At 41.6% G+C, this 27,882-nt stretch overlaps 1 protein-coding gene across 1 annotated transcript; it reads right to left on the reverse strand.

The window, feature by feature from the left end:
- Lrrc66 (leucine rich repeat containing 66) lies at positions 1 to 27,829 on the reverse strand (the record flags this gene model as incomplete). Its single annotated transcript, XM_008830838.1, is given in 6 exon segments — positions 1 to 30; positions 33 to 1,274; positions 1,452 to 1,976; positions 3,078 to 3,267; positions 9,115 to 9,284; positions 27,358 to 27,829. Coding segments are annotated over 6 exon segments (2,629 nt in total), but the record flags the coding sequence as incomplete, so codon positions are not given.
- Between the last annotated feature and the right edge of the window lie 53 nt (positions 27,830 to 27,882).

The following is a 27,882-nucleotide window of genomic DNA, read 5'->3' on the forward strand; positions in this document are numbered from 1 at the left end:
AAATATTTACATCTCTTTGGTGGAAGGCTCCTCAGGATCTGAGGGATCTTCAGCAGAATGTGCTGATGATGGTGGTGAAGTGCCCACATTTGGAAACTCTAAGTCTTTAAGTGAGCAATGGCAGTCTACTGCTTGGGACTGGAGCATTATGTCGTAATCACATACAAATGTGTCTGGGGTCTCAGGATGTAAAGGTCTACAGTCTGGGGATCTGGGCCGGGTTAATGGATTCTGGGATTCACTGGTGTTAGACATAATTTCCAGCTGCGTCTCATGCAAACCAGAGTCTGAACCAGAAATGAGAGGGTTTCCAGAGTGATCTTCCTGAGTTTCATATTTCTCTAGAGTCCTTTCCAAAGTGATGGCCTCAACACTTTCTGCTGATGTCACATTGTCCTTATAGTCTCCTGAGGTCCTGACGTGCAGGGTCTGGTGGGCTCCAATATTCTTGCCAGGTGCCTGCTCTTCAGTCAAGCTCCTTGTGTCCTCAGAACCCTCTGAACTGAAGGTAAACAAAGAACCCTCATCAGAATCAGACTCACAGTAATTGGTCTCCAAGTTGTAATGAGGGTCAAAAGGGATGTCTCTCATCCCTGGCTCCTTAGTAGCAGGAGAGACATCAGAGCCACTGCACCATCTTGATAGAAGGGCAGGTGGATCTACATCTCTTGGGTCATCGTGCGGAACCTCACTGTAGAGGGCTGAGAGCCCTTCTTCAGCACTGGCCCCATGGAACCTTGGCTGCTGTGTGCTCAGCCAGCTGATAGTATTGCTCGCCTGCCTTTCTGTCTGTGAGCCCATAGTTTCCAAAGGTGACTGTTCAGGCCACCCTCTTTCTTCACTCCCCCCAACCCCCTGTTCGTTTGTATGTGCTAAAGTCTTCGAGAGGGAGGCTGACGCTTCTCTTGAGTGTGATAGTTCTAATTCACCCCATTCATTATGGGTGGAGCTAGAGACAGTTCCCAGTGGGCCAGCTATGGAAAAGCCATTCATTGAACCCGCATGGAGAGAATATTCCCGGTCCACAGTGTCATAATTTAATTCTTCAAGAATATCATAGGTGTGGTCCAGCACTGTGGAAATTAGTTTGTGATTATTGGCATTTGGATGTCTGTGGAGAGTGGAATGGGCTAGTTGGCCATTTTGAAGCATGGCGTCATCTCTACTTCCTGCTCCAATGTTGTCCTCATATTGCACTGAACTCTGCTGACTGCCAGGATCCGTTCTGCTGTTTCTTAGAGCCTTTTCAGGAATGACAGTGGTATTTGGGCACTCTGTCACCCAGGAAGCGTTCTGGTTCTCGTGGAGGTTTGGATGGTGGGAGACTTGGCACTGTGTCACCCAGGAAGCGTTCTGGTTCTCGTGGAGGTTTGGATGGTGGGAGACTTGGCACTGTGTCACCCAGGAAGCGTTCTGGTTCTCGTGGAGGTTTGGATGGTGGGAGACTTGGCACTGTGTCACCCAGGAAGCGTTCTGGTTCTCGTGGAGGTTTGGATGGTGGGAGACTTGGTGCAGATCTATTGCTTGGTGCTCCTGTGTGCTTCTAGCAGCATCAATTTCATCATAGAAACTCTCATTTGAATAGGCATTACCTGAGCCAGGGTTTTCATTCAGGCATCTTTGTTGCCACAGTGTGTCAACATAGGGCCTTGCAAAAGCACCCAGGCAAAAAGCCACCACAAATGTGATTAACACTGACAGGCAGATGGCCAACGTGAGGTTTGAGGAATCATCATCCTTTCTGTTAGTGGCTTGTTCAGCCCTGGGGTTTCTGAGTTCTGTGGCCCACTGTGGCCGCATCTCCCTGAGATTGTTGTAGCCTGCCCATGCCTCCTTCCCCAGGGTGGAAAAGTGTGTGTCCATTCCTTCATGGTGTCTCTCTGCTTTGCTCTGGATGTGACTCAGCGTAGTGGGAGGAAGGTGCGTGTCCCTGGGAATTCTGATTTTGGGAGTTTCCAAATGTGGCTCTTTGTTCCCTGCAAGTAGGAGATGGAAAACATACTGAGTATGACTCCAAGGGCTTCAAAGCTTCTGTGAGTCCTCCTCAGTCTTTAGCTAGCTATGTTCCCAAGTATATATCAGATGACAAGTCATTTTGTTCATTCATGTGTTAATTAATTTTTGTCCAATGCCCACAGCATGTATATGGCTTTGTCTACATTTGTACATGACTATAAGGTGTAGACCTACTGCTCAAAGACCCAGGAGGTGTTGTTTCTGAGGTCTCTTGCATGACTGCTGTCCCCAGGAGGAAGAAGCCAGGTGGGATGGACATCATATGCCTTCTCCTTCCATCATACCCTCAACTACTTTGTTTTTGCTAGAACTTTCTGTCAGTTCTCCACTACATCTGCTCCTGCCAGGCTTATAGTATTATTTCCTCATTACTCCCCAGTGCTGGCAAGGCATTCGGTTTTTTCTCTTATGCTCTCCTGCTCAGAATGCTAGCCATGGCTGGCATTCTCCTCTCTTCCGAGATGACTTCTAAACCCAGTAGCCATGGCCAAGACTCTGCTTTAATAGCAGGCCTGAAGAGGTCAGAGTCTAAGACTTTTATCCTAAATCTTTTTTCCGAAGTAGTTAGTAGTGGGATAAAATCTTTCCAGATTGTTCAACTTCAGTAATGCAATACATTCTAGCACTTGGAAGAGGGAAAATGATAAATCAAAAGAAAATTTACTTTTGAAACATGTGCTTGTCTTCTGTACATAGAGACCCATGTTGTCAGAGGATGGGCAAGCATCTACAATAATGTTTCAGATTTGAAAATTCTTTCTTTAACCCATTGTTAATAGTTGGGATGAAATTTTGAGATTTGGCATTCTAGCTCACTATCTGTTCTATTTGTAAGTGCTTTTGACCATATGAAGAAAACCATCTGGCACTGAGAAAAACAGTGAAGTGTCAGTGGTTATCCTGTGGTGCAGGCTGAATGAAAGGATGAATGAGTAAATCCACCAATACACTGACATATGAGTGACCAACACTCATGACTGTCTCTGTCTCATAGACTACTTTCCTAGATGCACTTCCAGTTTAAATGAACCATTTCAGAGAAAACAGATGCCACCTCTCACCTACAGACTTGTTGCAAATGACATCCCACTTTTCCCTCCAGGATTCAGAAGTGAAATTTTGGAGATCCACAATGCTGTCCTCACACCTCCATTGGTTATCAGTCAAGTCAAGCTCCAGGTGGGGAAATTGTAGAGCCATATTCACCACTGGTAGGAGGGTGGTCAGAGCATTGCCACTGAGATCTACAACCTGCTTGAGAAGAAACAAATTTAGGACAGCCTGTGAACAAAGACATTAAGCCCCCCTCCCCCCAATTACACAAACATATTTCTACCTCTATGAAAGCAATACAAATCCAGGCCTGGCTTGAAAGTCAGAGAACATTGGGTTTAAATCTCTTTTCTGTTATAAGCCTCTGTGTCTTGGCAATTGGTTGCTTTCTGTGAACTACCTCCCAGCGTTGCTGCAGGTTTAACCACTTCTAAAAGCTTTAAGTCTATATTAGATCCTAAATACTTCTTCCTGCTTTTCTGTGTTATAATTTATATTGCTATGAATCCTGGACTCACATGCTATTAAAATTTTGAGCTGAATGCAGATCTACTTTCACCTTGAAAGTAGCCAGAGGATGTTGAAAAGTGAGGACACAGCACAGGAGAATGGTGGTTGACCAAAAATAGACAAAAAGAGACATCTTTTTTATGAAATATCTCAAAGACAATGGTGTGGTTCTTTGTATTCATGGTTGCTCAGTACCAGCAAGAAAACTCATTTCTCGAGCATAAACAGAAATGTAGGGCAAACGAGGGGACAAAAGTGAGTCAGTGGCTCTAGTGACAGTCCAGCATGTGCTGAAGCTGGACATAGCATGTGTGGCTTGGCAGGGAAAAAGACCTTAGGTCTGGCTGCAGCTTGAAGAGCAGAGCTGTGCACTAGGAGTTCTGCTGAGTGCTCTACACACATAATCTTAGATGCTTCCAACAATTTCCCACAGTGCCTCATTTTTACAGAGGAAGAAGTTCAGCTAAACCACACAATGTATCCCACATACACCTTAGTACAGGGGTCTGTATTAGTACGGGTGCCCAGTGAAGAATGGAAACAATAAACCAGGTGTGGTGGTGCACACTTGTAATCCCAGCACTTAGGAGGGAGAGGCAAGAGGGTCAGAAGTTCAAGCTTGGGCTATATAATCAGTTTGAGACTAGCCTGGGCTACATGAGACCCTGTCTCAAGCAACAACAGTAACGAGAGAATTAGATGGCAGAGCTGTGGTGTCATCTGACCTCTTAGTTGTGTGTCTTCACTACAAAACAGAGCCTCTCTGAGCACCACACTAGAGTGAAGGAGGCATTTGGAGAAAGTCAGGCTGTGACAGGAGAGGAGGGAATCAGAAAACGGAAAAGGCTAAGCTTGCTTTAACAAAAAGAGGACCACAGGTGAAAACCAGAATGTTTAAGTGTTACCAAGGTCAATTTTTTCTTCTTTCCCTCCCTCCCTCTTTCCCTTCCTCCTTCCCTCCCTCCTACCTCCCTCCCTCCATCCCTTCTTCCTGACCTTCTTGTGTCATCTTTACTACCAAAGGTAGGCTCCCAAAAATAAGAGACAGGAGGCTGGGGGTTAGGGGAAAGCACTTTGCTTTGCCTGTCATTGCTCAGGGTCAGAAGCTTTTCCATGTGGGTACCTTTTCTCGGTCATATATAGAAATAGTCTGATGTTTTCCAAGTACATATTTTCTTTTTTAAAATTTATTTTTGATTTTTAAAAATTTTATGTGTATGAGTGTATTGCCTGCATGTATGTAAGTGCACCTGTGTCATGCAATGCCTACAGAGGTTGGAAGAGAGTGTGGGATTTCCCTTGAAACTGGAGTTATGGATGATTGTTAGCCACCATGTGGGTGCTGGGAATCGAACCCCAGTTCTCTGTAAGAGCAGCCAGTGCTCTTAACCGCTGAACCATCTCTCCAGCCCATGTATTTTCTTTTTCGTGTATTTTTGCATCTTAACCTCTTAAATTGCAAATCATGGAACTGAAAGCAAAACTGAAGGAAAGAAAATTAGTAAAATAATTCAAGAAGAACAATTTCTGAAAAAAATGAAAACAGAATAGTCCAATTTGACTAAAGAAATTGCCCATCTTCCAGAATTTGAACAGCACATATATTATGGAAAGACAGGGAGATGCATACCATATTGCCTCACAAATCACTGCATCTAAGAAGAATGAGATAAGATTAAGAAAAGAAAAGCTAATTTGAAATGTCAGTGAAACATTTCATTCCATTTAAGCATGCTGAAGAATTTATGCTTTAAAAATGTATTTGGTTTCTGAAAAGGTTCCTACATGGAAAGACAAATATAATAGTAAAAATATTGAATTAATCTTCCTAAAGAACCACCGCCTACTCATTATGATATTGAAATTCCTGGTACCAAATAGCTTCATCATGTTCCAAAGCCAGTGCTGTATGTTCTCGGTTCTGGTGGGTTGAGAATCATGACAGTATTGAACACATGCTCAGAGCTGGTTTTAGTTTGTCTGTGGTACCAGCTTCTGAAGACCCATAGAATACAATAAGATACAGGGCAAATCCTATATACAGGTCTACCTATAATCTGTATACACTTTGCTAGCTGAGGCTCCCCGACAATCTGACAACCCGTCCTGGTAAAAAGGAAGCACAGCCATGTGAAGTGAGCTCTGTCTTCTGTCTGCCATGGTGACAGACTCCAAAGTGGTTCCCAGTGATCCTGCCCTCTGGTACGCAGGTCCTTGAGCAATAGCTTCCCTCCAGTGTGGGAGGGACCTGTGATTTGTTTCTAGCCAATTGATTCCTGTAGAAGCAACAGGATGCCACTTCCAGGATGACATCCACCAAATGGAAATGCTCTTCTTACCAAAGCAGAGAATGCCAGAGAGACTCCTAGCTCTGTTGCAAGATGCTACAGGGTAGAAACCTGGGGGCAGGCTTAAATCAACAGGGAAACGAGCTGAGCCCTCAGCTCAAAACCCAATAAGGAAGCAAGTCCTACCAACCCCACATGTGCTGGGGGGGGGGGGGGCAATCTACTCTTACTGGACTTTTGGGTGAGACTCCAACCTTGGCTATGGGTGCAGTCTCTTGAGGGATCCCAAGGTAGAGGCCCTGGCTAACAGTGCCTGGATTCTTGACCCACAGAAATTCTGAGGTAATGGGTGTGTGTGGTTTTAAGCTGCTAAGCTGTGTAAGTCATTCTAGAACAACAGATAACCAATGCAACTACTCATGAGCATGGTCCATTTATCCATCCCTTTGTTTATTCAATAGGTTTAAAAAAATATGCTCAAGTAGGGACTGGAGAGATGGCTCAGTAGTTAAGAGCACTGGCTGCTCTTGCAGAAGACCTGGGTTTGAATCCCAGTACCCACATGGTGGCTAACCATCCTGTGTAACTCCAGTTCCAGGGGATCAGACGTGCTCTTCTGACCTCCTTGGGCATTGCATAACACGGATGCACTTACATACATGCAGGCAATACACTAATACACATAAAATAAAAATAATAAAAAAATTAAAACAAATATGCTCAGGTAAGCACTGGAAAACAAAATAGGCATGATGTGTGTTCTCTGAGAGCATGATTACCATCCAGTGTTAGGGTTAGAGAGCTAGGCATAAACACTTAAACACACCCAAACCTTGCTAGTGTAAGGACTGATGCAATGAAGAAGCATATAGACATGTTATAAGCTTGTGAAAAAGGGTGACCAAGGAAAGCCTCCTTGAAGAAGTGATATTCAAGCAAAAGCTGAAAGGATTCATGCCAGTTAGATCTTGAAGGTAGAGGTGGGGGGAAAAGGGGACCTGAAGTGCCAGCAGGCAGGACATCAGTGCACAAGGGAGGGGGAACAACAGCTTGAAATAAGACCAAAAACGCAGGCAGGGGCCAGGCCCTGGCTGTGAAATCTTGGAAGGATTTTAACTACTAGGAGTGGCATAAATTACATTTGGGTACTTAAAATGTAGGGTTTATGTTACCTCAAGTTCTGTTCTAAGCACTTCATGTACATTTTAACCGCTAATTTTCACAAGGAACTAAGTTATTAGTTCCTAGAAAATTAGGGTACAGAGGTATTTGATAACGTGTGTGTATGATGAGGATGGCACGTTGGTGGAGCCTAGCCTGGACCCCATCCCTGCTCCCCCACCTTCCTTCCTCTAGGAGTGCTCAGGGAGCCACTCTGGTTGAAAGGGGAGTGGGGGCTTGTCTTACAGTGAGGCTTCGGTGGCACCTTATATGTAATGCTGGGAAAACACCTGTGGTTCTGTCCATGCTGCCACACATGACAGCCGGCTATTAGGCACAAGCAGCCTCTGAGTAATTCAAATGTGGAGGCCACACAGGAGTATAAAACAAGGAACAGGGGTTGAAGGTTTTATATAAAAAAGGGAACATAAAATATTTCCTTAAAAATTGGATATGGATTACATGTGCAAAGGATTCTATAATGGGTTAAATAATACATCTTATTAAAAGGAAATTCTTGTGGTTGGAGAGATGGCTCAGCAGTTAAGAACATGGCTGGTCTTGCAGAGGATCCAGATTTGAATCTCAGCACCCATATGGCAACCAACAACCATCTGTAATTCCAGTTCTAGAGGATCCAACATCCTCTTCTGACTTCCTTGGGCATTGCACAACATGGGTATACTTACATACATGCAAGCATAACATCCATACACATAAAATAAAATAAAAAAATAGAAAGTTTTAAAAAAGGAGATTCTAGGTTTTACTTCTTAAGTCTGGCAAGTAGGAACATTTGAAATTGCATGTGAAGCTCATGTTGTTTCTAATGAACAGCAGTGGCCTGTAGGAGAATAGGGGTGTGTGATGGAGGTTACAGAGACGGATACTGAAGATTCTTCCGACCTGTTTCTGGGGGCCTCACTGAAGATCCTTCTGCTGTGTTTGAAGAATTGCTGAGGGATTTGTCGCACTGCCCTCTTGGAAACAAAGGCATAGTGGAGAGTGCTTGGAGGAGCAGGGCTGTGGGGGTTCCTCAGCCTCACCACAATCAGAGCTTCAGGGAGACTGCATGTAGGACTTCCAGCTGTAAACTGTGATGCAGATAGCTGCAGTATCACCATCAGTGGTGTTTAGAACCGCACACAGCATGTGTTAAGTGCTGCACATGTGTGGGCTGTAATTACTATCATTTTTTTTATCATCCCTTGTAGTGTTAGCATGGAAGCCATAGGGTCACTGGCCAGCAGCAGCCCATAGGGTCCTGAGTTGCTGACATCTCAGCATTGGTCACAGTGGATCAGAGGGGCATTCCAGTTTGCAGTGGACTACCTTTGACTGACCTTGCAGCTTAAGGAGTCTCTCTCTCTCTCTCTCTCTCTCTCTCTCTCTCTCTCTCTCTCTCTCCCTCCTCTGTTTCTCTGTCTCTCTCTCTGTCTCTCTCTCTCTGTCTCTCTGTCTCCCCTCCCCCCCAAGTCTCACTATGTAAGCTCTGGCTGACCTAGAACTCACTATATAGACCAGGCTAGCTTTGAGCTCACAGAGATTCACAGAGAGACGGTTTCTTAAATAACAAATTTGATTTCTTGTCAACGGGTAAATGAAAACTTCAAACTAGATTTTAATTTGACTTAGCAAACTAATATACCAGGTATTGTTTTGTTTTGTTTTTGAGACAGGGTCTTACCCATGCCAGGCTGGCCTTAAACTTGCTGTGTAGCTGGGGATAAACTTGAACTTATGATCCTCCTGCTTCCATTGCCTGGGAATACAGGTGTGTGCTGGGGATCGAACCTAGGATGTGTAGTATGCTGGGCAAGCACTCTATCAATCGAGCTACATCCCCAACACAATACATCAGTTCTTGCTGTTGCGTGTTCTTATTAAGTTCATGTCCATCATTGTGATCTTTGATTTCTGTGCTGGAGACTTGAGCTGTTTTTGGAGATCTTAAATAGACTTAGATGCTTTGATTAACAGCCACTACAGCTATACATAGAGAAGCTCTTCAAAAGAAATAGCCTTCTAGGCTAATTGCCTATATGTCTGTATACTTAAGACAGATTAAAAACAAAGATTTTAGAACCTGTAATTTTTTGAGGTCCTTGAAGGCTTCTGGATGAATTTTGAATATCTTGTTGCTCTTTAAATAGATGTTCTCCAGTTTCAGGCAGCTCTGAAAATCAGAGAACTCAATTTGCAATATTCCATTGAATGACAGATCCAAACTCTGCAATGACTTCAGTTTCCATAGTCCTACAAAAATGAAAAAGTGAATTAAAACCTAAAGTGGTGCTGTTTACTGCTGTGCTGTTTGTGGTGGGAAATTGGAGAGACCATTAACTGCTCTTGAGTGAGAGAAGATGTTAGTGTATATTAATATTATGAAAAATAAGTGTTTTTAAGGGAGACTGGGGCCAGTTAACATGCGAACATACTGAACAGGAAAAACCTTAAGTCACAGAACAGTATAGAGTATAATCTCAAAGTTCTTAGGGCAGAAAAGTCACATATAAACATACGTATGTATTTTGAGTGAGCAGAAAAAAGGCCTTGAAGGAGATGTATCAGATTATTAGTAGTCATTACACATAGGTGTGGGATGGTTGAGGGAGGGGAGGAGGGATATGGGAGAAAGCTTTATTTTTACTTTTTTTTCCATGGAGGCATAGGTTTTCATTTAGTAGAATATAGCAATTGTACAAAGGGGTTTCATCATGACATGTTCATACATGCATATAACTGACTTGATCGTATTCATCCCCTCTGTTATGCTTTCATTTTTAACTGAATTATATGAATTTCATACAAGATATTTTGTTCATATTTAGATCCCCTCCACCATCTGTACCACTTACTAGACCCCACCCCAATGAAAAGTTTCACCCTTAAAAGAGACTGACTCCTCCTCCAAGTATCCATCAGTTGCCAGTAGTTCCTTAAATAGGGATGCCCCCCGCCATGTCTATACTGGGATTTTGTTTGACTTGAGATTACATGGGACTTGTGCATGCTGTCACCATTGCTGTGAGCACATAGAGTAATTGTCCAGATGTCTGGAAAACTGTTTACTGTGGTCATCCACCACTTCTGTCTCTTAAAATCTTTCTGCCTCATCTTCCATGATGATTCCTGAGCCTTGGGAAGCAGAAGTTTGATATAGGTGTCCTGTTCAGGGATAAGCACTTTGCAGCATCTTATTCTCTGCATGTTGGCCAGTTGTGGGTTTTTGTGTTAACCATCTGTTGCATAAGGAAGCTTCTCTGGTGAGAGTTGAGAGATGCATTAATCCATGGGTATAACAATAAGTCATTAGGAATCAGTTTAATACTATATCTGTTTAGTAGAACAATAGTATTAGGCTCTCCCTTACGGCCTGTGACCTGTCTAGCTGCAGATTTCTAGACCTGATGTCAATGTAATGTATAGGCTTCATCTTATAAAGCAGACCTTAAATCCAATTAGAAAGTGGTTTGTTACTTCCATAATATCTGTGTAACTATTGCACCAGTGGACATATCTGACCAGGCCAGTTGACCTTACACACTTTGGATTCTTTCTTTAAAAAAAATCTTGATCTATTTTTGTTATTTTATGTGTGTGAGTGTTATGACTGCATGTGTGTAAGTGCACTCATGTTGTGCAGTGCCCACAGAGGACAGAAGAGGGTGTCAGATCCTCTGAAACTAGAGATGTGGACAATTGTTAGCCATGTGGGTGCTGGGATTTGAACCTGGGTCTTCTGCAAGACTAGCTAGTGCTCTTAACTGCTGAGCATCTCTCTAGCCTCTGTATTCTTTCTTTCAAATGAGCATATACTTTACAAATTACTTATTATTTGTCTATTATCTATCTATCTATCATCTATCATCTATCTCTCTATCAATCTATCTATATCTATCTATCTATCTATCTATCTATCTATCTATCTATCTACCTATCATCTACCTATCTGACATCTATTATTAGTGTGTGTGTGTGTGTGTGTGTGTGTGTGTGTGTGTGATTTTGCCATAGTGTGTGTGGAGGTCAGAGGATACTTTCAAGAGTCGCTCTCTCTTTTTCACCATGAGAGTCCCAGGAATCAAACTTAAGTTGGCAGACTTAGAGACAGGCGCCTTTACCAGCTGTGCCATCTTGACAGCCCAGCATGCACTTTTAAATAAAAGGATCACTTTAAAAATCCAACCTTGATTAAATTAGGTGATGACAGATATTTGTTCATTTGATGAACTGTGAGTAAAACTGGAGGATCTCTCTTTGACAACAGAAGACAACATTCTTCTGATGCTTTCTTACAAGAATGAGTTCTTTCAATTTTAAGTTTTTAATTTCAATTTTTATGAAAAAATTGAAAATTGTATATTCATTGTGCATGGTCCTATGTTACATAGGACATTTTCATACAAGAATGCCTTGTACACCGAGCATATTCCCTCCCAATGCACCCCCCGCTCCTTTATCTCTCCCCTCTCCCTAGTCCCCGTGTTCCCCTGGAAGGTTCCACTTCTGCTTTCCAATCACATATACACACTTCTATCTTGTAACCACATCTCTTCTTTTAACAGCTACTGTTGTGTTAGGACTATTTTCTAGGTATTCTGGGTTTTTCAAAGGCAAAGAAACTGTAGGTGGGTTTTGTTTTCCAGCACAACAATCAGATTGAGTCCTTCCTGGCCTCTGCCTTTGTATTCCACTTGGTTCTAGGAACCCAAAGGTCCTGTTGGCACTGAGAATGAAGGTTGAATGGAGGTGCCAGTCACAGCAGGTTCCCTGGAGGGGTCTCCCAGGGAAGCACCTGCACTTTTTTTTTCTTCAGTGCTTCCTGAATGTGGGCTGCAACTTTAAGCAACTTCTGTATTGCAGATCCAGTTGCTTCTATTCCAGAGGGTTTAGTCCTTGCCTACTGTCTGCAAGGTACTGATTGCAAGACTGATTATGCAGAGAGAGGGTGACTTAATTGAAATGGCTGTCCTATGTGGGTTGTCATATGTTCATTTGATTTGTACAGATTAAGCAAGTGGCCTTCAAGGCAATCAATCAATCAAAAGGATTATGAGTGTAGAGGACAAGAAATTGAGACGGTGTTGGTGGGGGCGTGGGAGGAGTTGGAGGGGGACTTGGAGGGACAGAAATATCGTAAATACAATACCCATGTATGAAATTATTTTTAAAAAAAATTAAAAAAAGATTATAAGGAGGCACTTGGCTCTGGGAGCAAATCAAGCATAGACTTCCTTTCTCTGGAAGCTTAATCTGGTGGAATGCCAAAATACGTAGGCAAGAAAAGGTTACTCCTTATGCAAAGTAGTTCATCGTGTATACCACCCCACTATAAAGTGGCTCATGTGTCTGTCCTCCTGTCCATCAAATGATCAGGTCTTTTCTGGGCAGATGTTTGTGCTCTTGTAGGCCTGGGATATCGTACATATTCACTAGACCAGCAGTTACAGTGTCCGGCCTGCATGGAGATTCACTCACCATTAAAAACCAACATTAAAGATCCAATATGAGAGTGTGCATCTCTAGCTTCTTTGGAAAAATTAGAAGTTCAAGCTAGCTTATGACATCTGGCTAGAATGAAGTCTGCATGCTTTGGATGGGGCATGAGCTTATAAAAGGCTTTGATTTCTTTGTACTCACGTCTCTCTAAAACACTAGATTGGTCAAAAAGAATCTATGTTTACAAAACAATGGGACAGCCAAAGCTGATATTCAGTTGGCCACATATACTAGTGTGAAATATTCCCATGTTGCTTTGTAAACAGCTGTGGCCAGAGTCCCTGTGTGCTGTCTGTCTTTCCTGTGTCCTCCCCTAACTCCTCTCAATTCTCCCTCAACTTTTTCTATGGTCCAGAGCCAGGAAGAATCCAAAAGGGGCTTGGAGGAAGGCCAGTTGTTAACTATTTTGAATACAACCTCTGGAATACATTTCTTTGTTTAGAGAAGAATATTCCTACACATTTAAATACACAAACATGTGAATCTGTGGGGGTACAAAAACCACACAAGATAGCAATATGAAAGACACTACACTACAGGTTCCTAACATTATCATGTTACCTGGCCTATTTAGATATGTGAATTCATGATTCCTAAACTATCTCAGTGCTTAATAGAATAAGTTTCTAGGAGCTCAGTGGAGGGAGAGTTCATGGCTAGCTTTGAAGGGCCATGAAGGAACTACTTGAAACTTCTATTTAATCATGACTTTTCATGCTCTAAGCATCTCACAAAGCTTTACTTTTTCAAGTTATTATCATTTACAAATGAAACACCAAGGCTCACTAAGGTAAGAACCTGCACACTGTCATGGAAGAAGGAACTGGATCAAAACCCAAATCTCTTAACCATTCACTACCCTTTAGCCATGCTTGTCTTATGATTTAACAACAGAAAAAGCAGGATCCTGAGAGAGCAGCTGTTTAGAAAGGGGAGAAGAAGGCGAAGGGCAGGACTTGCTGTGAATGCACGGGGCCATGGGAACCATAATGAACTTGCCAGATAAATTTGGGTTGTTTATTTACTCTGCTTGTATCATGGAGTTAATAAGGACTTGGAGGGATACTTAAGAGTCTGAATTTTATTCCATCTTTGTGATTTTGATATGAGCAAAGAAAGGTTCTCTAACATTTTCATGAAGTCTCCATGCCTGTTACCTTCCTTAAAAACTGTTTCTCAGGCCTGAAGAAACGGCTCAGCAGTTGAAAGCACTGACTGCTCTTGCAGAGAACCCAGGTTTGATTCCCAGCACCCCCGTGATGGCTAACAACTGTCTGTAACTCCAATTCCAGGGGATCTGATGCCCTTTTATGACCTCTGTGAGCACTGTACAACATGGGTGCACTTACATACATGCAGGCATAACACTCATACACATAAAATAAAAACAGTAAAATATATAAAAAATGTTTTTCACTGGGCACATTGGTGCAGGCCTGTAATCCTAGCACTCAAGAGGCTGAGGTGGGAGGATCATTTGAGTTCAGGAGTTCACGACCAGCCTAGGGAACATAGTAAGGCTTCCATCATTATATTTTTTCTCAAATTAGGAATTGAAATGTCTTTGATTACTATGGTGTTTAAACATTTTGAGCCCACTGGAAGCCAGATCTAGCAGAATGCACTAAAGTTCAACAAATTATTCAGTCTCCCATGTTCTGATTATATTTCCTCACCCCACTGAGTTGAATTTGGCCATGTGACTTACTTTAGCCAATGGACTATTACTAGAGGTGGCATGAGCAAAGTTTGCAAAAATACCTATGTGGTAGGATTTTCTCTCTTGGCTTCTGCCAATACCTTAAAAACAACGTGGCTTGACTTGTCTTGGGGCCCAAATGAGGACATGAGAAACAGACGTGGACCCATTGTGTAACTTTGAAGATGGTAGGTATAGTCCCTGGAGGAACAGTGAGCTAAGAGCAGAGTAGGAGATGCTGAGTGACATAGTATTCTCCACTTTAGGATCCCAGCTGCTTCATGGGATTGGCCTCGGGTGTGAACCACATACCCGTGAATGGGCTGATGCTGGGATGAAGGAGAAGACAGAAGCTGCTGATGGGCCAGCATCAAATAAGGTTTACCAGTTCTGGTTTGTGGGAAATCCAGGGCATGAGGGACACATGGTCCAGGATGGGGTGGGGCGAGGTTACTCTATGACCAAGATTTTAGGAGAAGAGCTCTTGACCTGAGTGAATTCCCAAGATCAGCCACAGACAATATTCTGATCTCCACATGAGATGAATTCCAGGTGGTTAAAAAGTATAAGCCAGGGACTGGAGGGATGGCTCAGCGGTTAAGAGCACTGGCTGCTCTTGCAGAGAACCTGTATTCAATTCCCAGAACCCACCTGGCAGTTAACAATTGTCTATAACTCTAGTTCCAGGGGAATCTGACATCCTCTTTTGACCTTTGTGGGCATTGCATGGTAAGAGTGCACTTACACACATGTAGTCAATACACCCATACACATAAAAACAAAAATAATACATAAAATGTTAAAAAATATGTAATCTGCTAAAAGGCTCTCTGGTAGTTTTTGTTGTCTATGGAACACGTGACACAGATGAGTAAGAGTGTGGTGCAGGCGAACTTAGGGGAAGCTGTTGTTTTACATTAAAAAACGAAGAAATTATGGAGAAAAGTAATACATTTAAGCACAAAACTTTGTCTGTGTTCTGAACAATACAAAAAAGACAAAGTCAAGGATGAGTGCAGGTTTTTATTAAGGGTTTTAAAAATATTTTATTTTGACTCTTCACTTTTTCAAAACTCAAAGATCAAAATAAATGACAAAAAAAGTCCCCCAACCCACTGTGGAGGCACAAGGTAACTGATGAAGGCATGTCCACCTCGAGTGAGATGCTCAAGCATCCTTTGTCCCAGGACCACTGGGCTGCAACAGGGTGAAACAATTTGTTTTAAATTTCATCATTTTTTTCTAGGAAATTCTTGTTTTAAACAAAATAGTTCATTTTAAAACCAAAGCACTCAAAAGTAGGCAACAGCCTGATCCCAGTTCACTCCATGTCTTTGACACAAGTACTTTCAAGTCCAGGTGTTTTTTAAAAAAATACAAGAATCATACCAATTGAAGACAGTAGGACAATATTTTTAAAAATACTAAAAATGTTTTAGAATCTATCAACCTAGAATTGTTTATTGAATGAAAAAATTTTTTAAAATATTTTATTATTTTTATTTTATGTGTTTGAGTGTATTGCCTGCATGCATGTGAGTACACCTGTGTTGTACAATGCCACAGAGGTCAGAAGAGGGCATTGGATTCCCCTGGAACTGGAGTTAAGGATGGTTCATAGCTGCCATGTGGGTGAGTAAAAATATTTTAAGAACGAAAGCAAATGAAGAAATTACATCAGCAGGACCACATTTGAAGAAATGTTAAAGGCAGCTCTTTTTGTATAAAAATGTGATGCTTGCCATGCAAGTTTGAAGACCTGGGTTTGGATCCCCAGAGCCCATGTAAAAGTCAGAGGTGGTAGTGTGTGTCTGTAATTCCAGAGCTCCCACAGAGAGATGGGAAGTAGAAAGATGAATTGGGAGGCCTGTAGGCCAGCTAGCCTGGCATAGGCAGCTGCAAGTGACTCTTAAACAAAGTGGGAGGCAAGGATCAGCACCCGAGGTAGGTTGTCTCTAACTTCCACACAATCACTATGGCATGGGAATGTCTGCACTTGAAAACACACACACACACACACACACACACACACACACACACACACACACACACAGAGACAGAGAGAGAAAGAGAGAGACAGATATAGAGAGAAACAGACAGTGAGAGACGCAGAGAGACAGAGACAAAGAGACGGGGCGGGGGAGACAGAAAACGAAAAAAAAAAAAAAGAAAAATGTAGGTACAATCCCAGATGTTGTAATTCTAAATTATCAAAATCTCCCAGCACCCACATGGCAGCTAACAACTGTCCATAAGTCCAGTTCCAGGGGATCCGATGGCTTCTTCTGACCTCTGCGGGCATTGCATGACACGGGTGCACTCACCTACATGCGGGCAATACACGCGTACACATAAAATAAAAAGAATAAAATATTAAAAACAAATCCCCAAAGGCACAATCCAGAAAGATTAAAATCCAAAATGTCAAAATCCAAAGCACAAAGCTGATTTTAGTCTGAAATCTGAAATACTGAAAACTCAGTCTCATGGAAGGGGAAAAGGCTACAGGAGAGAGAGAGAGAGAAATCCAAATTCTGAGGCAGGATTAGGTGTTCTCAGTTGCATTCAGCTGCATCATGACAGGTGGATTAGTGCCTAGAGAGCTGGCAAAACTTTGTTCTGGGTGTATCTGTAGGTTTGTAGAGGAGATTAATGTGTGAGTCTGAGGTGAACAGACGGGGAACTCATTAGAACTCTAACTGGAAGAGCCTGTATGTACCATACAACATGCAGACCTATCCTGGCCTTTGATCGGCCGTGTCAAAAGACAGGCTGTCTGTTGTCTATTTCAGATGTATGATTGTGTGTGCTGTTTTGGGTCAGTAAGGGTTAGAAAGGGAAAATCCTATGATAAGACAAGTTCCTCTTTTCCTTTCCCATGTCATAGTGGATGACTGTTTCAATAAATACAGGGCAAGTCCTTTGTTCAGGAGAACAATTCTGAGAGAACTTGGAAGAAACATGTTCTCAGAATGGATTGGGTGCACTCTTGTTTCTAATTGATGCCAAGGGGTCAGGCTGTTTTTGTTCATCATAATGTGGCACCTCTTTACTGCAGTTATTATTTTATAGTGGTTCACAGAAGAGTCCCATGAGTCTCAGATGAGATTTGTACTTTTACACTATTGGAATTATTACAGCTTTGACCAAGAGTACAATGTTATAGTGTAAATGTGAAATGTTTGGATGTCAGGTTGACACAGCATAGACTTGTCATGGTTAATATTCACTGTAAACTTGGTTGAATTAAACATCTAGGACATTAGTGAGGTGCATGTTTAGGGGTGTCTGGGAGGGTGTTTCCTGAGTAGAGCAACAGAAGATCGGCCTTATTTAGGGCAGTAGCTTCTCAAGGGCTGGGGTCCTGGACTGAACATATGGGGAAAAGGAGAAAGTCAGCTAAGCATCTCTCTCTCTCTCTCTCTCTCTCTCTCTCTCTCTCTCTCTCTCCATTTTCCCCTCTCTCCCTCCCTCCCCCCTCCCTCTTTCTCTCCCTCTCTTCCCCTCCCTCCATGCCCCTCCACTCTTTCTTTTGATCCACCTAGATGAGAGCAAGTAGCCTCATACTCTTGCTACCACAGCTGAGATATCTGACTGGAACCTCTGGAACTCTAATCCAAACAAACCTTTCCTTCTTTTACCTCGATTCGTCTCAGGTATTGGTTACAGCAGTGGAAGGCTGACTAGCACATTTAGTTTACAGAGATTTTAGGGTTTTCGAGTAATCTTTCTATTGATTTGTAGTTTAATTTCATGGCAGCCAATGATTTACTTTGTTTGATTTCTATTCTTCCAACATTATTAAGATGCATTTTATGTACTGGATTTTTGTCCACCTTGGGGAATGTTTCATGTGAACTTCTGAAGCTGTGCATCCGACGTTTGGACGGATCGCCCTGTAAGTGCTGTTTGCTTGAGTCGTCACTTCAACTACATCCTTACTGACCACTTGTCTGCTTGATCTATATTGATGGGGGATGCCGAACTATCAGTTCCTCAAGTACTCCTATGTTCTACTGTGAAGTGTATTTATGTTTAGGATTATTGCAGTTTTTTAAGTTAGCCTCCTTATATAGTACTTTTCTTTATCCCTGATAAATTTTCTTGTTTTGATGTCTTTGTCTGAAATTAACATAACTACTATGGGTAGACAGAGATTGTTCAGTGGGTTAAAGTGCTTGCTGTGCAAGGATGAGGACCTGGGTTTAGATCCCCAGCACTCTCATAAAACCAGGCGTGATGGTGTGCACCTATAACCGGAGTGCTGATGAGGCAGAGACAGTGGATCCCAGGGCTTGCTAACCAGTCAGCCTAGCCAAAATGGTGAGCTTGAGGTTAAGTGAGAGACTTGTCTCAAAAATTAAGTAGATGGCTGGGGAAATGGCTCAGCGGGTAAAACACTTGCAACACAAATATGAGAACCGGAGTTCACTCTCCAGAACCCATAAAAGCCAGGTGGGTGTAGTGACATTCCTGTAATCCCAGAAACTGGGAAGTGGAGACTGGGAATTTCTGGAGCAAGTTGGTTAGCTAGCCTACCAAAACAGGGAGCTCTAGGTTCAGCAAGAGACTTTGTCTCAATATATAATAAGGTAGAGAGCAACTGAGAAAGCAAATACTTGTTCTAGCCAGTATTAACCTTAATAGATAACTAAATAACACAGCCTAGAAAAAAGTATCTTGATTGACTAGTTGTCTTTATCAGGTTGGTCTATGGACCTGTTAATGAGAGAGTATCTTAATTCCCTTAATTGATGTAGGGCCCAGGCTACTGTGGGTGCCACCATTTCCTAGGCAGGTTGTCCTGGGCTGTATAAGAAAGTTAGCTAACTGTGAGCCTGCAAGCCAGACAGCAGCATTCCTCCATGGTTCCTGTCTTGAGTTCCTATTCAGATTTCTTCAGGGATGGATTGTGGCCTGAAGTGTAAGCCAAATGAACCCTTTTCTTCCCAAGTTGCTTTTGATCAAAGTGTTTTATCACTGGAATGAAGGTAGAAGAACATTTGATGTTAACATTGTGCCTCCACATCACATGCATATGCGCAACACATATGTTCCCATACATACAAACATACACACACACACACACACACACACACACACAAACTACTCTGCCTTTCTTTAAGTTTGTTTTGTTTTTAATTATGTGTCAATGTGTCTGTGTGTAATTACGTGTGCATGTGAGTGCAGGTACCCACAGAAGCCAGTGGTATCAGATTCCCCTAGAACTTGAGTTACAGTTGAGAGCCACCTAACATGAGTGCTTGGAACTGTACTTGGGTACTCTTGGCTTTTAATGACTGATTGTCAAAGGCAGCCTTTCTGCCTTTCTTTTGATTAGTGTTTACCTAATCATTTATCTTTCTCCATTCTTTCAGCAAGCAAATTTATTTGTAAGAGCCAAAAAAGATAGCTTGTCTACCAGCAGAGAAGTGAGTAGCAACATGATAGAATTCAGCAATAAAAACGAGCAAAGACTCAATACACATGGAAATATAAGTCAACATCAATATAATTATGCTGAAAGAAACCAGACCAAATGAACAGTATATACAGATGTCTCTTGACTTACAATGATGTTACATTTCAAGAAATCCATCACACGCTGATTCAAAGATGCCTTTAAAACAACTAACCTACCAACATCCTAGCTTAGCAATGCATTACACAGAGTTAGTGGCTGTTTACCCTCAAGATCTCATGGCTGAGGGAGCTGTGGCTGCTGCTACTTCTCAGTATCACACAGAATAACATATCACAGGCCCTGGGGTTGGGATTCAAAATATAGTTTCTACTGAATTTGTTCTAACACCACTGTAAAGTCAAAAAGTCATTACGTGTGAACCACTTTAAGTCAAGGACCATCTGTATCTTATGATTCTATTCCATATAAGGTTACAAGAAATGCCAGTGGGCTTACCATACCAGGAAAGAGGTCAACGTTTACCTTGGTTGGGGAGATGAAGAGATGAGGGGAAAGATAGCTATGAAAGAAGGTATGAGGACACTTTTGAGATAATGGTTAGGTCGTTCACTGGAGAGTGATGATGATGGTTCACATGTCAGAGTGGCTTGGAACACAGCACAGATTACAGAGTGCTCAGCACAAGGAAGAAGCAGGGCCTCTAACACCACACAGACTGGCACAAGTGTGAACAAAGCAACAAGACTGTTGAAAACACACTGAACTTCATATAAACCCTGAACGTTCAGACACTGGAATCACCCTTGATATTTGATTGGCCCTGAAATCAAAGAAGCAAGTAGCATAGCAGAGAATGGGATAGGCCACACAAGTAGACTGCAGAATGATCGAAAAGGGAACCAGTAGTTCATTAACACTCATGATGCATCAGCTTATGGAAGATATTTTATATAATACCACTATGTGTTACAGTCTTTATACACAGTATCTGTGAGCCTCATCTTGACCCTGTATATTAATTATTCTCAGTTAGAGGTAAAGACTTGGAGGCTTCTTTAGGTTAGTTGAGTTGTTTAATATCAGTAAATAGGTCAGCAAGAGTCATGTAAGAAATATAAAATAAAAGAAAATAAATATAAAATAAAAGAAAGAGTAAATAGGACGAATTGGACCAGAGCATGCCTGAGCACAGTGGGAGAGGATGGTGTGGAGTTATAAAGAAACCATTTCATTCAAATTCACTCATAATACCAAAACCACTCATAATACCAAGGTGCACTGCTTCTGGATATAAGAATTAAGGTCATGAAATTCAGTTACCTCCCACATGAAAATTTTTCTTCTTCCAATTTTAGAGAATTAAATTTTTGTTTTATTAAAGTGATTAGTGTGCTCCTTACAAATGATCTTGATTATTTATGGTCTCTCAAGGTGGAGTTAGTGATTTGAGTAACCTCTTCTATGATTCCAGGCTGAGTTTCTCAGTGGGGAAAGTGGTTTTTATTTGAGTCAATGATGAGGAGAAGCTAAGTGAGTGGAAGTTGTGAGGTGCCGGCTGGGACTGCACATCTGATGGTAGTTAACATTCCATGTTTCAAGAAAGCAGGAGTCAATGTTGAGAGGAAAACACAGAATTGACTTTGTGGAATGGGCTTATTTATTGATCTGCTCTGATGATTTTATGGACCATGAGGGGATGGGCTCTAACTGCCCAGCATCTAAGTGGCCAGAGACAGTCTTATTATTTCCTGGAAATTGTACCAAAGTCAGCGAGAAAAACAGGCAGAGAGAGGATACTCAAACATGACGCTACCTTGGTAAACACTCCCTTTGAGCATAAAGGTTCCATCTTTCAGTAGCACTAAGCTAGGGATTAATCTTGTAACATGTGTCTTCTGGGGAGATATGCATCTAAACCACAACAACAGAGTTTTGAAAAATGTAAAACAATGGAAGCAGTCTTTAAACAATTTCACCTTCTGCATACTCTTCCAAGTGTGATAATCTGATAGCATAACACAATGCTATTCTGGGGTTAAGGTCTCAAGCTCAAAGAGTATTAAGATTTGGAACAATGTCTGAAATGGTCCAGGAGAAAACATTTTATTTACCATGTCAGCCCTAACTATGAGCAAATTATGCAGGTGAGTCAAAGTTTTGCCCCTTTAGTTTAATATCTTTCATGCATTTTATTTCTTTAGAAATTGTTTCTGAAAACATAGTTATCTGTATTTCTATAACACAGTGGCAGACCCTGCTGATAAAGGAATGCAAACAGCTTTTGTTTTTATAATGCACACACTTTTCTTTCTTTTTTAATTCTACTCATTTCAAGTGCCAGCTATTATCTCATCTAATTTTGGATGCATTTCTCTGAGTGCTGGAACTCAGTGAGTTACTGTGAAGATGCCACATCTGACCTATCACCCTAACTGGAACCCCAGAAAGATGCTGATATTGGTCCTATACATTTTCAGGTACTCTGTAGGTATCGAAAATACTTGATAAGGGTGGAACCATTTAACTAGAGACTGATCCCATTGTTTTAAATATATTTTTTTTGAGAACTTCATATATGAGTATTGTATTTGTATTATTTCCATCCTTCCCAGTTCTCGTCCAAGTCCTCACATTGTCCTCTCCTCACAATTTCTTGTCCTTTTCTTATTATTGTTACATATACATATATCATTTATAAATATGTATATGTATATAGTGTACTGAGTTGATTTAGTGGTGCTTGTGTGTGTATATGTGTTTAGGACTGTCCATCTGAGATAGATGACTGCTCAGGGAACTAGTCCCTGGAGAAAATGGATTCTTCCTCCTTCAACATCCATTGATTGCCTGTAGCTTTTCCTCTTGTGGTGGGACCCCATGAATTTCCCCCATCCACACAGGCATATCAACTGGTTTTGCCATTAAGAAGCTGTTATTAGGCCACTATACTGTGGAGATTTTACGGGCATATCTTCCTACCAACTAGCAGCAGCAAGTGTCTTGTCCCTTTGGCTCTTACAATCTTTCCACCCCCCTTTCCTTGATGTTCCCTGAGCCTTAGGTGTTGAGATTGCATTGTAGGTGGGCTTAGAGCTGGGCACCTCACAGTCACTTATCTATGAATGTTGACCAGTGGTGGAACTTTGTAATACTCTCCATCTGTTGCAAAAAGAAGCTAATTTGGGACTGGAGAGATGGCTCAGTGGTTAAGAGCACTGGATGCTCTTCTAGAAGACCTGGGTTCACTTCACAGCACCCACATGGTGGCTAACAGCTGCCCATAACTCCAGTTCCAGGGGCTCCAACGTCCTCTTCTGACCTCCTCAGGCACTGCATGACACAGGTGTACTTACATGCATGCAGACATTACAATCATACACATAAAATATAAAATAGTTTTTAAAAAGAAGCTAATTTGATTAGGTTGAGAACTATACTTCTCTGTGAATATAAGAATATGTATTTAGAATATAGTAAGAAATTACGTTGGTCTGGGAAAGTGACAGTAGTTGGTTCATCTCTAGAGTCTATGACCTCTCTAGTCATGTGTACTTGGCTATGTTTACAGTACCCTGCATGGGTTTCCTCCTATTGAGCTGGCCTTAAGTCCAATTAGACAGCATCAATAGAGATAATTGTTGTGGTCTGTAAGCCTCACAGTTGGGTAGAATCATTGGTAGTCTCATCAACTTGCATAGTACCCTCTTATGCCATGAGAGCTAGTCTACTGATTGCTGAGGCTTGGTTACGTGACCCCCTGAAGACATGTGTTAGAAGATTAGTCCCCAGCTTGGTGCTACTGAAAAGAGGTGGAACCTTTAAGAGGTGTGCTTAGGTAACCCTTGAAGAGGATTGTCAGACTCAGAATTCTCTCTTCTTGCCTTGCGGTGTCATGAGGTGAGAAGCTTTCTCCACTGCATGGTCCTGTTGTGTGCCAAACTCAACATAGGCCCCAAAGAAACAGGACCAAATCACATGGACTTAAACCTCCAAAACTATGAACCAAAACAAACCTTTCCCCTTTTTAAGTTGGCTATCTCAGGTATTATATTACAGTAACAAAAACCAAATACACTGATGCTTTAGTTATTAATACTCTGCTCTAAAATTATGGGTGGAAGGTGGAGCCATCATTAAGGTTAAATTCATGTCTTGCTTCTTTTTTATTACTTGCATTGAACAATAATTCACCTGGGTGCTTCCTTAACACAAAGCCTATTGGTGACATCACAGCTGACTCAATACAGGCGATTACCAGATAATGGATTAGCCAATGTGATGTTTCAACTTTATAAAACAAGCTTTTCTGAGCCTAAACAATCACCATTTAAAGACACATGAGATATGAGTTACGAAGATGCCTGTGCTACATGACTAGTTGCTGAGGGCTGCCTTCTGGAATGTCTCTAATTTATTATTGTTTTAGATGAGCCCATGCACATATAAATAGACACAAGTGGCCTTCTGCTCATGAATTATGGTGGGCCATGGATCCCAGCCACACAATAACTATTTAACATTTTAAAAGACAACTTGAGATTTAGAGAAAAACAAATTATTTGCTCCTAAGTATACGGTTATTCTCAATGTGTGCCAAGAGAGTAATAAAAACTAATATTTGACAAGTACTTTCAGGTTTCCAGACTACTTTTCACATCTTTTAATTGCTACCACTTATTATGCCAGATACTGTATTACACTGACTTGAGATATATTTTCCACTGACTCCACAATTCTGGTAACTCATGGTGGGTTGACTTATGACTCTTCTGACTTCACAGTGGTATGAAAGTGTGGTTACACAACGATTGCTTCTCTTTTCAGTACAGTGTTCAATCCATTATGTGAGATATTTCATCAGGACACAGACTGTGTTACGTGATTTTTTTCCAGCTGCCAACTTTAATGTTCTGACAATGTCTACGGAAGGACAGGTTGGGTTTTAGGTGCTGCATTAGTTTCTTTTCTGCTGCTGTGATAAAGTAGTTTGATGAAAAGAACTTAAGGAAGACAGGGTTTATTTTGGCACTGGGTTCCAGAGAGATAGAGGCTATCATGGCTGGAGTCCTGACAATAGACAGGGAAGGCACTGTGGCAGGAGCAGGAAGCTGGCTGATCGCATTGCAGCTGTGTTCAGGGAGCAGACAGAGAACAGTGAGTGGGGTGAGGCTGTAAATCCCAGCAACAAATGTCCTCTAGCGAGCCCTCACCTTCAATATGGTTCGAGTGCCACCTGATGGGTACCAAGTGTACACAAGCCTATGGGGGATATTTCTAAATCCCAAGTGTATTTAAATGCATTTCTGACATGTGTGGCCTGTGATAGGCTTAAAACAATTGGAAGTCAAGGAGCACCCACACTGTCTAGATGCTGTCATTAAACACTTAGAGCAGAAGAACCAAAGAAGAGGGAAGAACCAGCCAGAAGTACGGTGGTGCTGGGGAGCGTCTCACCTCTCACAAGCTTTTTCCTTCCAAAGTGGAATGTCAGCCACAGTCACAGAATCATGAAACAGCAAGGATGTTTAGAAGGCATCCATCCCAGGACAAACTTCAAGTATGTATGTATGTATGTATGTATGTATGTATGTATGTATGTATGTATGACGATGATGGGAAGTGAGTTCAAATCACAACATGAGTGGATACGAGGACTCTGTTATATCCAATTAGATCCATAGACTGCATGGACTTCCAGCATCCATTTCCTTTTTCTCTTGATAGCTTCATTTGTTAGGATTCTTTAAAAAAATTTTTAGTTATTATTTTTATTTTATTTTATGTGTATGAGTGTATTTATTGCCTGTATGTATGTAAGTGCACTTGTGTGGGGCAATGACCATGGAGGTTAGAACAGTGCATCAGATTCCCCTGGAACTGGAATTTCGGATGGTTGTTAGCCATCACGTAGGTGCTGGAAACTGAACCTGGGCCCTCTGGAAGAGCAACCAGTGCTCTTAACCACTCAGCCATCTCTCCAGCCCCTCATTTGCTAGAATTCTAACAGAATGACAGATGTAGGATCGTTGATCTTTTTTCTATTGTTTCTTTTGCAACTTTAACATTTTCTTTTGCTGATAAGGCAGCAATTAAACTTTAAAAAGCAAGGTGAGCCCATATCTAAACTTGTCAGGGTGTTTGGCCCTGAAATGGACTTGTATTGATGAAAGCCACAACTGTAAGTTGTTCTAGAGAACACATCTGCCCTCAGGAGGAGTTTTGGCACTTTCTCTTTACTCTGGTGGGACGGGATTTTGACCCACTAATCTTATGCTTCCCTGTATTTTCCTTTCATTTTCTCTCCATTGAGAAAGCAGGCTCTGCGCTCCCTGTCCCCGGGGAGGCCCACGGCAAAGCTGCGGCAGAGGGGTCTGCACATCCTAAACCTGTAGAGGAAAGGAATCTCTAGAGCTTTTCTCAGAGGGTTTTGAAGAAACACAGAGGGGAAGAAATTTCATCTGAACTGGAAAGACCAAAAAGAAATATTTTCTAAGTAGCAGGGGTAAGGGACACACATGCCTGTACCACACACACATGCACACTCCATGATGCCTTGCCAGGGCAGGAGATTCTATAGCTGTGGTACAAGTCTTGGAAAAGACAGAGGAAAGTCAAGGAAAAACTATTATATGTGCCCCTGAAATCACCCTCACTGGGGCTCAGCACTACATTGTTCCAGACAGCAGAGGGTGGTATCTCTAGGACCCAGCTTCTTAAATTGTGGTAAGAAATTCTGATTTGATAGTAGAAAAGTTCACATACAAATATATAATATTGACATATTTCTGGTCTACATTTGCAGGACAACTCACTAAGAGAGGCAAAATGCATTCCAAGAAGGAAAAAATATTGTAAATATGATAATATATTTGATTTGAATTATATTATATATAAAAATATCCATATTAGGAGCTGCATGACCATAAGGAAACAGAGCCTTACAGGCTCCTGGGACCTTGCTCATATGAACTTACAGCAATGGTGACAGCATGCACAAGACCCTTGTATATTCAATCAGACTTAAAAATCCAGCATAGTACTGGGAAGATGAACAGGAGGCCACAACTTTGGTGAGTAACTGTTGGCAGCTGATCACTGCTGGGTGAGGGAGAGTTGATCTTCTTTCAGGCAGATACTAGACAGGCTGAACAGGCTTCAGTATATGAACTCATACTGAGGGACATCTGGGTACATGAACTTGACTTGATAGGCCTTAACACATATGACAAAATGCATGAAGTCCTGTAGGCAGGTTATGGGGAAATACAGATAGGGAAGGGGGAGGTCTAAATATGTTTAAGGTATATTGTATGAGATCTACAAAAATTCAATAAAATTATATCAAAAAAGAAAAGGAAAAAGAAATAGAAAAAATTCATATTAGTTATTTCTCAATGCTTTACCATATTAAAAATATGCAACAAAACAAATAGCTTTAATATATATTATTATTTAGCACTTAAATACTTCCTAGTGCCTCTAGGAAGTACAAATGGGAGATAAAATTGACTACGAGTCCCACTCACTTTTTAACTTGCAGTGCCACTAGGAAACTCCTTTATTGTATTTGTTCTGATCAAATTACTTTGCTTTCAGCCACTTCCTTGAAACAGAAAAGAAATATGGCATTCTTGTTGACATAAAACACCAGTCTCCACACACTCATTGTTTCTCTGTCTCATTCATCTTTAAAAATTACTCACCCTTGGGAGTGCCACTGAGTCTATTTCTTTGAAGAATTAGCACCTTTAGATGTGGGAATCCATTGTAGAAGTTGGTTCTGTGGTGCTTTCTTCCTGAGGAGGGAGGCAGGGGTAGATCCACTGAGAGAGAGCGCATGCCATTGTTGCTGAGGTTCAGTATTTCCAACAAGTGCAAATATGCAAAAGAGCTTAAGGTCATTTTTGATATGAGGTTGTTACTGAGGCTCAGGTGCTTTATTTTCCATTCTTTTTTGGTGTAAGACTGGAAGAGAACGCTACAGAAACAGAAGCTTATGTCTGCTGTGTCTGCTGTCTGTGGTGTGTGTCCTGTCGAACGGTTTGCCAGAAGATACCTATCCCACTGGCACTCAGAACTGAGGAAAATATTGCTTTTTCTCGATAGATTTGTTGTTTTTCCCATAAAGCAAAGCCCTATAACTATGGCAGTAACTTGGAAGTAGAGATTTTTCATAATGCCTATAGAAAAGAAAAATAAATTGACTCATTCAAAATAGCATATGTAAA

This window comes from Nannospalax galili, unplaced genomic scaffold (assembly GCF_000622305.1).
Source record: "Nannospalax galili isolate Female #2095 unplaced genomic scaffold, S.galili_v1.0 scaffold1175, whole genome shotgun sequence".
Classification (NCBI taxonomy): domain Eukaryota; kingdom Metazoa; phylum Chordata; class Mammalia; order Rodentia; family Spalacidae; genus Nannospalax; species Nannospalax galili.